The 13251-nt window shown below is 42.2% G+C and overlaps 1 protein-coding gene across 1 annotated transcript; it reads left to right on the top strand.

The window, feature by feature from the left end:
* Positions 1-4474: 4474 nt before the first annotated feature.
* LOC118583952 (pyrethroid hydrolase Ces2e-like) lies at positions 4475-12096 on the top strand. The gene is made up of 12 exons (XM_036187791.1): positions 4475-4565; positions 5166-5370; positions 6674-6815; positions 7416-7549; positions 7626-7884; positions 8580-8678; positions 8981-9121; positions 9242-9322; positions 9577-9721; positions 10491-10628; positions 11189-11261; positions 11692-12096. Exons 1-12 carry the CDS (start codon positions 4490-4492, stop codon positions 11876-11878), a joined length of 1680 nt encoding a protein of 559 aa, XP_036043684.1. The 5' UTR covers positions 4475-4489; the 3' UTR covers positions 11879-12096.
* The last annotated feature ends 1155 nt before the right edge of the window (positions 12097-13251 follow it).

The raw sequence follows: 13251 nt of genomic DNA, 5'->3' as shown, positions 1-13251 counted from the left end.
GTTGAATCATCCCTGCATCTCTGTGATAAAGCCTACTTGATCATGGTAGATGAACTTTTTATGTATTCTTGGATTTGGTTTGCATGTATTTTATGGAAAATTTTTACATCTATGCTTATGAGAAAAAATTGGTTTGTAATTCTCTTTCTTTGTTGAATCTTTAGGTAGTTTGGGTCTCAGGTAACTGGCTTTATAAAATGAATTAGACAACATTCCTTCTGTTTCTATTTTGTGGAATGATTTGAGGAGTACCAGTATTATCTCTTCTTGAAGGTCTGGTAGAATTCTACACTAAAACCATGTGGTCCAGGTCGTCTTTTGGTTGGAAGGCTTTTAATGACAGCTTCTGTTTCACTAGGGATTATAAGTCTGTTGAAATTGCTTTCCTGACCTTAATTTAACTTTGGTAAGTGCTATATATTGAGATAATTATCTGTTTCTCTTATTTTTTTCAATTTGATGAAGTTCAAGTTTTTAGAGTATGTTCTTATGATTCCCTGGATTTATTTATTGTCTGTTGCTTTTCATTTCTAGTTTTGTTAGTTTGGCTCTTTGGTCATTACCTATTAGTTGTTGTTAAGGATTCATCAATATTATTGATTTTTCTCAAAGAACCAATTCTTTGTTTCATTGATACTATGTATTACTTTTTGTCTGTTTATATGTTATTGATTTCAGCCTTCAGTTTACTTCTTGCCATCTACTTTTACTGAATGTGATTTCTTCTTGTTATTCTAGTACAGGTTTTAAGTGTGCTGCTGAGTTAGCAGCTTGAGATTGTTCTTTTTTTTTTATGTAGATATTTTGTGTTACAAAGTTGCCTTCAACGTGTTCCATAAGTTTGGATGTGTTATGTATTCATTTTTATTCAATTTTAGAAAATCTGCAATTTTTTTGTAAATTCTGTCTTGACTCATTTTTCATTAAGTAGAGAGTTATTCAGTTTCCATGAGTTTCTGTTAATTCTGTTGTTGTTGATATTTGGCTTTAATCTATGGTGGTCAGGTAGGATTCAGAGTGTTATCTCAATGTTTTTTGTATTTGTTGATACTTGCTTTGTGTCTGAGTATGTGGTCAATTTTGGAGAAAGGTCCTTGAGATGCTGAAGATCTCAAGGGACACAATCCATACCCCTCTGCCTCACACCAGGGGAGTGTTCTCCTTGGTCAGCAAATTGTACATATGATCCTCATTGTCTTTAGAATCATGTGAGGAGGTGGGATGCTTCCTATAACTGTCACTTTTCAGCATGGGGAAGTAGGAACAGTTTAATACTGGCCACAATGCACACAGTGTACACTGTGAGATTTGCAGTGCCCACACACTCAGTTGAAAATGTTGAAATTTTTCTTCTCCCTTACTGAAGAATGAGCCAGTCCTCCCTGTCTAATATGTGCTCCAATATGTCTGGATGTGAACAGACAAACCTGGGTGCTCTGGTTACTGCCTGGGTGGCAAGAGGGAAGAGGGAATTCTGACTTTTATTGAATAGTGATTTTGTGTAGAAATGGGGTCAATGGGTATGGAGTACAAAAACCATAACTATTCTGAACCAATTTCCTAATCTCCATGACCTTTGGACCTTAAAGTCTTCAAGGCAAATTAGAAACCGAAGTCAGCTACACTAAGTATGAAATCTCTTGAGATAGGTATGAACATCAGGGGATGAATTAATAAGTGTAAGGGAGGAATTAACTTTTTGGGTATCAGAAAATGTCTGTGACCTAAACTTATTCCCTCACCTTGAATAGCCTCAGGTCTTCAAGGTCATCCCTGAGTTTGGTGATGTGCTGATAGAGGAGGCCATGAGGCACTACAGACCCCCTGACCTTCTGACTTTATGAGACAATGTCAGAATTCACATTTCTAATCCCTGCCCTGCAAGAAGTATTTGTCCAGGTGTAGGAAGCATCTCAAGAAACAATCTTTTTTCTAGGAATAACCCAAAACTGAAGGCCGCTCCTTCTGGAGTATGCCAACATTGGATCAATGAATGTAGATCAACAAGGACAGACAAAGTAACTCTTTGCCATCAGGAAACACCTTGGAAGGCCCTTGCAGGACCTCGTGTCAAATTTGGTTCAATCATTCCCTATCACCATAGGGGAAACTCCTCCCCAGAGAAATTAAAGAACCTAATGCCTATTGTAAAAAATCATACTGCTCTGGATGATAAAACAGCTTTAGAAGATAAAACAAAAATTTCAGGAGAAAAGCAAATATTTTGGCAGACTTCTATAAATGATAAAGACCAAAGCTAAAGGTATGAATAAATGACATTGTAATTGAAGGTCTTATAGACACAGAAGCATATGAACAATAATTGTCCCAGAATCATGGCAACCAAATTGGCCTCTTCAGGAGGTAAGTGTTCAACTTTTAGGGATCAGAACTTTATCTCAGGTAAAAGAAACATGGGATGGGTCGAATGTACAGGGCCAGAGAGGAAAATTAAAGCCATATATGGCTAATATAGCAATGAATTTATGGGGACATGATTTGCTACAGCAATGAAATGCTCAGATTAACATTCCTCCAATCTCAGAAACAAATCATAACCTAATGTGTATTTCTGTGAAAAAAATTAAAAGATGTTATACAGAACAGTCACCAACCATACAGATTGTACAGAAACAGGGCACGGCAGCCGTTGATATTTCAAAGGTACCAACAGCCCTACCTTTAAAATGTTTAACTGACAAACCTGTCTGGGTGGAACAATGACCTTTGATATGAGAAAAAATATAAGCCTTAAAACAGCTGGTACAGGAGAAGCTAATGCTCAACATATTAAGGAATTGAATTCCTTGGAATTCTCCTCTATGTTATTAAAGAGAAATGTGGAAAATGGAGGATGATAACAAATTTAAGAGCTATTAATGAGATGATTCAGCCAATTGGCTCTTTACAGCCTGGAATTCTCCTGCTTTCTCTATTTCCTAAAGAATGGTATATTATAATTATTGATTTAAAAGACTGTTTCTTCACTATACCTTTACAAGAGAAGGGTACAGAAAATTTTGCCTTCACAGTGCCTACTAATAATTCTTAGCCTGTTAAAATATATCTCTGAAAGGTTCTCACAAGAGGGGTGTTAAACAGCCTCACCCTGTACCAATATTTTGTACAACAGCCATTGGAAATGATTTGTGCACAGTTTCCTCAATCTATAATTTACCATTGCATGGGCAATATTATACAACCTGATTCAAATGTATATACTTAGGTGAAAATGTTTGAAGAAGTAAAGAAAAATTTGCCTCACTGTGGATTACAAATTGCTCCTGAAAAAAATATAATGGGGAGAGTCTATTAATTACCTAGAATGCAAAATAGATTTACAAAATATTCAACCCCAAATGGTACAAATCAGGAGTGATCAGTTGCAGACCCTAGTGACTTTCAAACATTGCTGGGAGACATTAACTATCTATGGCCCACTATTGGAGTGACAACTCAAGAACTGAATAATTTGATTCAAACTTTAAAAGGTGACAAGGACTTAAACAGTCCAAGAGAATTATTCTCAGCTGAAGATAAGAAACAAAGTACTGGCTTTGGTGGAAAAGAAATTACAGGATGCACATGTCCATAGATTATCGGGGTCTGGAAAGACAAAGAAAAGGTAAATTCTCAGATGGCCCTACAGGCTGACTTTGATCCCTGCATTACTTTCTCCAAATGATCAGCTGGGGCTTGTGGTTGCTCCTAATACTGTACTCTTCAATCTCTTCTGCCAAAATTCTTTGAAATTGTTAAACTCCCAATACAGACCTGTATCTTCAGCTTGATTGTAGACTCTGAGAGCCCAAACTGTCCTCAGTGTTGGGATGAGCAGGGCCCCATTAAGAATTTGTTAAGTGGAGGCTGACTTGATGAGTAGAGGAACTCTCTAGAAGGCCAGAGGATGTAAGATGAACCTGAATACCCACATAGTGAAAGGAGAGATAGATCTGACTGGCAGGAGTTGTTTTCCACATGTGTGCCACGGCATTCACACATACATGTACACACATTACACAATAAAGAAATATGTAGGAAAATTAAAAGTGTTTCTCAAGTCAATAAAGAACTTGCAGTGTTCAAGTGCAAAAGCCATAACCTGTAGAACCTGAGATCACTGTAATGGTCACAGCTCTCAGCTCTCTCCATCTGTGGCATCTTTAGTATTCACCTATGCAGAGAAGCCCCTCTGGCTTCTCCTATTACAGCATTCTGTCCCCTGGCCTCCACAACACTGACCTCTGGCCAGTGAGTACAAGGCCAGCTATCATGGTTTGAATTTATTTAAGTTTACATACAGGACTCATAGTAGGGCAGAAGGACTTGAGATGCTGAGATATCCCTTTCTGGGAGGCCAAAGACCAGAAACAAAGATTGCTTTGCTGCCAGCTAGTCTGCACCTCCTAGACAAGAAGTTTGCTTCACCCTGCTGGGTTTCCACTTACTTTATTTTAGGTCCAAATTCCACTCAGACTAGGAGCCGACCATGACACTGGAAAGACTTCCCGGCTGGCTGAATGCTGTGACCTGTGGTCTCCTGCTTCTCTTTCTACATGTGCTAGGTGAGACTCCTTAAGTTAGCAGTGAGGTGCAGGTTCAGAGCTGCCCAGTTCTGCAGAGTCAGCAGTTATCTTGCTGTAGGAAAGAAACTAACGGGGGAGGAACTTGTAAAGATGGCAGATAAAAGAGTGGGAATTGTGGACCTCCAAAACCCACAGAGTGATCCCTGTGGCACATAAAATGCTAGCATGGCCTAAGGACACCCCATAACCAAAAAGCCACTCCAGTGTAAGGAGTCTGAGCAACACCGGACTTGCAGATTTGGGGAAAGAAAGTAAAAAGGACACTTAGTACATCTGTGTGGGACTGCACCTACTAGAGAACGCTGGATAATAATGAAAATAATGCATTCCTGCTGCCAAGTGTCTCTGAGTGGTCTTCTTGTTGGTCAGAAACGTGAACAGCCACCACTCAAAAGGAGCATGAGCAATGTTCCTGGAAATGAGGGGAATAAAGAAACTCCTACCCCCACATCTCACACTTGAACTCAGACACCCTGGATTCCTTTCCTCAAGTACCTTAGTGAAAATGAGGTGGGAAACAACAGTGTGGTGGCAGCTGCCTGAACAGAACTAACCCTGATGGCATCTCTCCACTCACAGGCCAGGACTCAGCCAGCCCCATCAGGAACACACACACAGGCCAGGTTAGAGGAAGCCTCGTCCATGTGAAGGGCACCAAAGCTGGTGTCCACACATTCCTGGGAATTCCCTTTGCCAAGCCACCTGTAGGACCTCTGCAATTTGCACCCCCTGAGGCCCCTGAGCCATGGAGTGGTGTGAGAGATGGGACCTTCTATCCAGCCATGTAAGTTCTGGGACCCAGAGGACTTACAGCCCTGAGGTGAGAATGTCCTTGGAGCTCTGGGGCAGAATGAGGTGCTTCCTTCATCCCAACCCCATAGAAGTTCTCTGTCTGTGGTATGTAGTCTGCCATGTATATTCAGATACATGACTAAGGCTTCTAGTAGAACAACTTTGCCAGTCTCCTGGGTCAGAGTTCAGTTCCTATAGGGAGTTAGCTCTCAATTTGACAGTGAGAAACAGATAAAAACGGTTCCCAGATTCAGATTGTGCCAAGTGATCTCTGCCACCATGAAAGAGGTCTATGAACTAGGGTCACTATAAGCACATTAACTAGCAAAAGCCTGGGGTCTAGTGGCATGTACTGTAAGTCTCTCAGGAGTGCATCAGTGATGTGTCCTTGGTAATTCCATCCTCTTCACACACTGAAAAACTCCACTGAGACGAGTGCCATGGTTCAAAGAAATGGATAAAAGTTTCTTGGATATTACATGGGAAGTCGAACTACCCTAAGTTTCTGGACATAGGATGAAGACCATCTCAATACACTTGGGGACATTGTTATCCACTGACTTCATTAATACCTATGTAGACACAGCACCACATTATCCAGGTATCTTCACTTCTTGTTGCTGTGGTAAATTCAGTTTAAGGCAGAAACAGTTCCTTCCATATTACTCTCCATTATGAGGGGGAAACATAAGGGACTGGATCACATCACATCTTTAACTGGCATCAAAGATCAAAGAATGCATACATACCTGCTAATGGTCAGGTGGCTTTCTCTGCTTATACAGTTCAGAAGCCCCTTCTTAGGGAATGGTGCCACTCATGGTTGGAAATATTCCCACTGCTGTTGACAGAATCAAGAAAATCCCTATATGCTATGCTGATCTAGACAATCCTTCATTGAGACAATATTCCTGAGTGATTCTATGTTGTTTTGACAAGGAAATCGAAACTAACCATCTCAATAGGAATTAAAGAGTACAAAGAGAAGTGATGATTGTCAGTGCATGCAGGAAATCTTTCTCATTGAGACCCCAAGACTTCTCTAGATCCCAGATCAAAAAGAACAAAATATATTCCCTCATCCAAATACTGGCCTTTCCGGAAATCTAGTTTCATCCCAGATTTCATTGAGCCTGTAGCCTTTACCTTGGTAGGAAAGGGCTTTAGAGAGGAATCATGCTTCAGCAGGACATCTTTGAGAAAAGTGGATGAAAGTGGATAAGAGAAAATCTGTACTAAAACTCAGTCTTGACAACCAAAAGTCTCTTGTAATAACTGTCTATCATTGTCACCAGGTGTCTACAAAATGACAATATGATGGATTCAGAGGGTATGAAGATGCTGAAACTCATCAGGTCTTCCATTTCTATGTCTGAAGACTGCTTGTATCTCAACATCTACACACCAATCCATGCTCATGGACGCTCTAACCTGCCTGTAAGAGTTGGGTCAAGTGGGTGTGGGTGGAGATTTCTTTCTCAGGAAGATTATAAAGCATAAAACCAACTAAGTTCCACTGCAGTGTAGACCCTAATCCATCCACAAAAGCCTTCTCAGTTATGATGGGCAGTTAAACCCTGGATATGGGACACTGAACACTGAACCTCTGAGAGGTCAGGGGTTGTGTTTCCTGGACTAACTCAGGACTATCTCAACAAGCTTTAGATGAATATTGAGAAAAGCCAAATTTCTAGCTTGGGTATATTAGTTGTGACAATGAGATTTGCTGACCCTTTTGATTCATAATCAGGAAAAACTCATATGGAAACATCCTTTTCCACTTTTGAGGAGTCTGATAGTAATAGTGACATTATTCTGTACTTAAATCCATTAATCCAAACTGAGACATCTAGTGTGACAGTGGGACTTGGAAATATGCTGATGAGACTGTGTCTTCCCTGTGGTCTGGGTCTAAGATGCTGGGGAATCCTGGTGTGTTTAGCTGCACAGATAGGAAGCAGTCCATAATCTGGTAGGCAGTCCTACCTGAGCTTGTGCCTGATAGAAGCCTCCTGACATCTCTCTTGACTTCTCCAGGTGATGGTTTGGATCCATGGTGGTGCTCTGGTTATAGGCTCAGCTTCAATGTATGATGGATCCATGCTGTCAGCCACTGAGAATGTAGTGGTTGTCACTATCCAGTACCGCTTGGGTGTCTTGGGCTTCTTCAGGTGAGACAAGGGCTGGGCAGTGGCAGCTGAGAAGAACATAGACAGCCCTTTGATCCATGTCCCTTCCACTTCTCAGCACTGGAGACCAGCATGCCAGAGGCAACTGGGGCTTCTTAGACCAAGTGGCTGCCCTACGCTGGGTACAGCAGAACATCGCCCACTTTGGAGGCAACCCTGACCAGGTCACCATTTTTGGTGAGTCAGCAGGTGGTACAAGTGTGTCTTCACATGTTGTGTCCCCCATATCCCAAGGACTCTTCCATGGTGCCATCATGGAGAGTGGAGTAGTCTTGTTGCCTGATCTCATCTCCAACTCTTCTGAGGAGGTTTACACGGTGAGTGCACTCTATCCCTCCAGCCCTGACCTATTGTCTTAACACTCACTTTCTAGTACTCTGCTACTGTGTACAGTAGAGAAAATGAGGACCATGGGAACTAACTTCTTTTCAGCACTTCCTTAAAGACTCAAAGTTTAGAATCCTCACCCTACCCCACCCCACAGTGCTTTATTCAAGGTGCATATGTTGTATGTTCAGCAAAGCTGTACATAGCAGCTTACGTCATTGGCAAATCAAGTATGTATGGGCTTGGGTGATGATACCAGAGGCAAGAGAGCTTGCTGTGCCAATGTGAGGATCTGAGTTCAATTCCCCAGAACACATATATGTCTAAGTGTGTTTTTTCTTGTCTTTAATCCAGGTTTTCTGATGGTGAAATGGGAGGCAGGGACAAGATAATCCTTGGAAGTTTACAGACCAGCTAGACTAGTATAGGCTGCAGCAGAACAAGAGAGTATTTCTCAAATTGGGTAGAAGGTGGGTGGGTGAAGTAGGGAGGAAAGGATAGGAGGAGGAAGGGAGGGGTATATATCACCATTGAGCAACAGAAAAATAGGAAGAATTTTTTTTTTTACTACAGTCCACACACATTACACAGCATGTTGTGATATTTAGAGCCAATGGCACCCTCTTGGAATGTGAAAACTTCTCTGCCTGGAAGACAAGGCAGCCTCATCCTCTCCCCTTTATAGATAGTGGCCAATCTATCTGATTGTGGAGCTGTGGACACAGAGACCCTGGTGCGCTGCCTACGAGGCGAGAGTGAAGCAGAGATTCTGGCTATTAATAAGGTTTGCACAATTGTGTGGCTAGGAAGATGGCAGATTGCAAGTTGTGTTATAGGTAGTGCTCATTACTATGAATAAATTTCCTAATCTCTATAGCTTAGTATCTTTTTAATCCTTGATATAAAATCAATACCAACATAGACTATTCTAAGTATAAGATCTCTTCAGGGATGAGATGGGAGAGGTGTGGAGGAGAATAACCATCCTGAGATGAATTAGGAAGTGGAGAAGGTATGGAGGTAACTCAGTTAACATTGGCATATGTATTTCATTGACCTTTAGCACTGAATTTTAATGCCTCTCAGGTCTTCAAGGTCATCCCTGCTGTGGTAGATGGGGAGTTCTTTCCCAGGCACCCTAAGGAGCTGTTGGCCTCTGCTGATTTTCACCCTGTCCCCAGCATCATTGGTGTCAACAATGATGAGTATGGCTGGCTACTCCCTATGGTGAGATTCAGTTGTAATCTTCTGGGTTCCTGGGGACTCACTGGTAGGCAATGGGAACTCAAAGATTCATTGATCCATATCCATGTCATGGCACACTTAAAACCATTCTCCATACCCTAGATCATGGGCTTTGCTCAGAAAATAAAGGAAATAACCAGAAAGACCTTGCCTGCTGTTCTGAAGAGTGCAGTAGCACAGATGGTGAGAATCTCAGGACACTGTCACAACTCCAAGGACCCCTGTCTACTCTTCACAAGGAGCATCCCCAGGAATAAGTGTGTGTGTGTGTGTGTGTGTGTGTGTGTGTGTGTGTGTGTGTGTGTGTTTGGACCTGTCTATATGAGGTCACTCCAAGCTTTCCCCATACCACACCTTCGCATTTCTCCACCCTGAGGCTATTGCCTACATATCCTAGTGCCTATGTCACCTCATTCTTCTTGATCCTCTTGTTGTAGAAGCTGCCTCCTGAATGTGGTGACCTGCTAATGCAAGAGTACATGGGGGATACTGAGGACCCACTGACCCTCCAAATACAGTTCTCAGAGATGATGGCAGACTTCACGTTCGTGATCCCTGCACTCCAAGTAGCACATTTTCAGCGTGAGTACATCTATAACAAGGTCGAGGGAGGAAGCTCAGAGCTGTGGGTCCCAGGGGAGCTCTGTAGTGTCCATGCTTATCCTGTGTCTGGATCAGATCTCTGGTTCCAGACAACTGAGTCTTTTTTCACTAATTTAGTCTCTCATATATTACATCCCAACTGCAGTTTCCCCTCCTTCTGCTCCTCTCCCTTCCCCATTCCTTCCTTCTCTGTTTCTCTTCAGAAAAGTGCAGGTCTCTCAGAGATGTCAACCAAATATAGCATATAAATTGCAATAAGATTTGGCACCTCTCCACACATCAAGGCTGAATGTAGCAAATCAGTAGGAGGAAAAGGGTCCCCAAATCAGGCAACAGAGTCAGAGACAGTCCCCACTCTCGCTCTGTTAGGAGTTTCACAAAAACACAAAGCTACACATATAAAAAGGACCTAGGTTAGACCCATTCAGGCTCACTGAATGTTGGTTCACAATTTAGAGTCTTGTTTCTAGTAAATCCTTATGTTGAGTATGAGAGAGTGCCATCTTATCCCAGTACTGATGAGAAAATAGCAGAGTGATACTCTGTGTCTTGACCAAACTACTCACCTGTGGAGGACAGAGTCATTATTTAACAGGGGGCTTTCCCACAGCCAATCTTCCATGCTGGAACTCCACATTCGATTGTTGTGATTCCAGATAACTTGAGACCAAGTTCTCTTGTCACAAAATGTGTGTCAGAACAGTTCTAGGCAAAGTGCTGCCTTGTCACCACATGTCCTTATATCCAGGTTCCCATGCTCCTGTCTACTTCTATGAGTTCCAACATCCACCCAGCTTCTTCAAGGATATCAGGCCACCATATGTGAAGGCTGACCATAGTGATGAGATTACCTTTGTTCTTGGGCCCTTCTTCTGGGGAGTGAAATGTAAGTCTTCCTAATTTCCCTTGAGCTGAAGAAGGTCCCAGATGGCTCTCTGAATGACTCCTAAGCTCTCAGTCCATTTGAAGAAAACTGTAACTGTATATATAGATATATAAATATAGATGATATAGATATGGTATAGGATCTGGACCCTTCCCAGTCCAGCCAGTAATGGGGGAGATGACAGTACATTGGAGCAAGAAATCAACTAGAGGTTTGCATGGATATTGGTTACTGTATTTAGTGAAGAAGGGAGGTAGCAAAGTCAATAGTTTGGGGTCAGACAACAGCTGGAATTGTGAGTCTGAAGCATAAGTTGGCAGTTGTATGATGTGTCATATACTTGGACCTTTTTCTTTTTTTTTAAGATTTATTTATTTATTTATTATGTATACAGCATGTATGACTGCAGGCCAGAAGAGGGCACCAGATCTCATTACAGGTGGTTGTGAGCCACCATGTGGTTGCTGGGAATTGAACACAGGACCTCTGGAAGTGCAGTCAGTGCTCTTAATCACTGAGCCATCTCTCCAGCCCGACCTTTTTCTTTCTAATGACTCCAGTTGACCTCACTGAGGAGGAACAGCTACTCAACACGAGGATGATGAAGTACTGGGCCAACTTTGCAAGACATGGGTGAGAACCTACCTCTCTCTTTCAACCTTCTGGTTTGGGTCCCTATCTAGGACTCCCTTTTAGATGGAAGTCTTCTTATCATGCATGGGCATTTCATCACATGATAAAGTCTTTTCTACCCCATAGCACATTTATACAGATACTTTGTAGTTATCAGTTACTGTCACCTCAAAGTGTCCTGGCTCAGAAGTGCTATGGTACTGTTCTTTAGATCTTGCCTCTCAGAGGGAAACATAAAACAAGTGAGGTAGTCTTTCCCCCACATGGAGCAGAAACTAGTGGGTGACACTTGTATGCCTATATCAAGACACCTGACCCATCAACCCCCTTAACCACTGTCCTAATCTTTCCACTGTGCTGACACAAATCAGAGGGTCAGACTTTGGATCAGAGTGACCTCACCCTTCCCCAATGTCTGGCATATCCACAGGAACCCCAACAGCGAGGGTCTACCCTACTGGCCCATGTTGGACCATGATGAGCAGTACCTGAAGCTGGACATCCAGCCTGCTGTGGGCCGAGCCCTGAGGGCCAGAAGGCTGCAGTTCTGGACCAAGACTCTGCCCCAGAAGATCCAGGAGATACAGGGGCTTCAGAAGAAGCACAAAGAGTTTTAGTGCCCTGTGTGAAGAAAGGCATATGGGCTTCATGGAGGGTGGGTTTTTGTCTGAGCTTTGTAGATCCTTTTGATCCTATAATTCACATAACCATTCCTAACCTATACACTCATGTGTTTTACCAATTTGTATGACAAGCTCTCTACATGGTACTTCTTCACAAAACACTGCTAATCTTCTGTTAGATCCACTCAATAAAAGTTCTTATAACTATAGAATATGGATGTGTGAGCCCCCAAATCCCATAATCTTCACAAACTCAGGCTGCTGTGCCAAATAGATCACTAACTACCAGCAGGTCTTGTGATACATATTGTGGCCCCACCTACTCAGAACCTGAGACAGGAATATTGCGTGAACCTAGAAGTTCCAGACCAGCTTGGACAACAGAGCAAGACTTACATCTTATAAGCAAAACAATCATAAGCTGTATGATTTGTAAACAGCAGAAATGTATGTGGAGTTCCATGGACCAAGAAATACAGGGTCAGGTTGCCAGCACATCTACTGTGAGGCAAGGACTAGCTATTTGGCCCAAAGATTACACCCTGTGTCCTTTCCAGGTAGAATGTACAGATTATGGCACCCTGGGCCTTTTAAGGGTGTCAGCTCTTAACATCAACACATTAGGAATTAGGGTTTCTGCAAATGAATTTGAGCCAGAGCTCAGCTCCTAGACCTCTCTGACATCAGCCACTGAACATGCCAGCCTCTAAAAGACTCTGAATATTGTCTCTATTGAGAGAATCTCATCTATTTCCTTCCCAATTTGCAAATGGTCCACTTTTACAAAAATCTGATTTGACATGCTCACAAACACCTCAAGCTGGGCCATGAGTGGGGTTGACCAGCAAGCTCAGGTGGGCTTCTAACAATAAATTTGCTCTTATTTCCTTCCCAGTGTGTATTTGCAGACACTGAAGCCCACATTTGTATGAGCATATGATATCTGTGAAGATCTTTTACTCTGGTGTGTGTCATGGATGTGAGATGGGGAGGTAGGAATGTGCAGACATGTCTAGCAGAAGACATCCCTGTCTCTGGTACCCTGACTAATAGCTTCCACACATACATGGAAGTGTCTTCCTGTTTACAACAAATCATCCTGAACCATAGTGACTTTTCTCTATGTTCCACATGATTTATTTTCATTTAATTTCAACTCTTAGACCTCTCTTTGTCAGTGTGTATTTAAACTTCTTATATCAACTAATTCAAAGTGTCTTGTATTTTGTCATTTGCAATGATGCCAAATTGTCTTGATATGCCTCTTGTTTCCCCAAAGCATTTTCTCAGTCATTAAGAGGGTGAGTCTTGTATTCTTTAGACCCTGGCACCTCCACCATCCCTCTATCTCTGACCACTTTGTTCTC

Source organism: Onychomys torridus, chromosome 5 (assembly GCF_903995425.1).
Source record: "Onychomys torridus chromosome 5, mOncTor1.1, whole genome shotgun sequence".
Taxonomy (NCBI): Eukaryota; Metazoa; Chordata; class Mammalia; order Rodentia; family Cricetidae; genus Onychomys; species Onychomys torridus.
The sequence above is the reverse complement of the archived record's forward strand: the minus strand, read 5'-3'. Positions and strand labels throughout refer to the sequence as shown.

What these genes read in the sequence shown, in the direction of transcription:
- LOC118583952 (XM_036187791.1), top strand. Translation starts at nt 4,490, where the DNA reads ATGACACTGGAAAGACTTCCCGGCTGGCTGAATGCTGTGACCTGTGGT. An exon ending in ATGGACGCTCTAACCTGCCT is followed by an intron (nt 6,816 to 7,415) that starts GTAAGAGTTGGG and finishes TGACTTCTCCAG; the next exon opens with GTGATGGTTTGGATCCATGG. An exon ending in CTTCTTCTGGGGAGTGAAAT is followed by an intron (nt 10,629 to 11,188) that starts GTAAGTCTTCCT and finishes TAATGACTCCAG; the next exon opens with TTGACCTCACTGAGGAGGAA.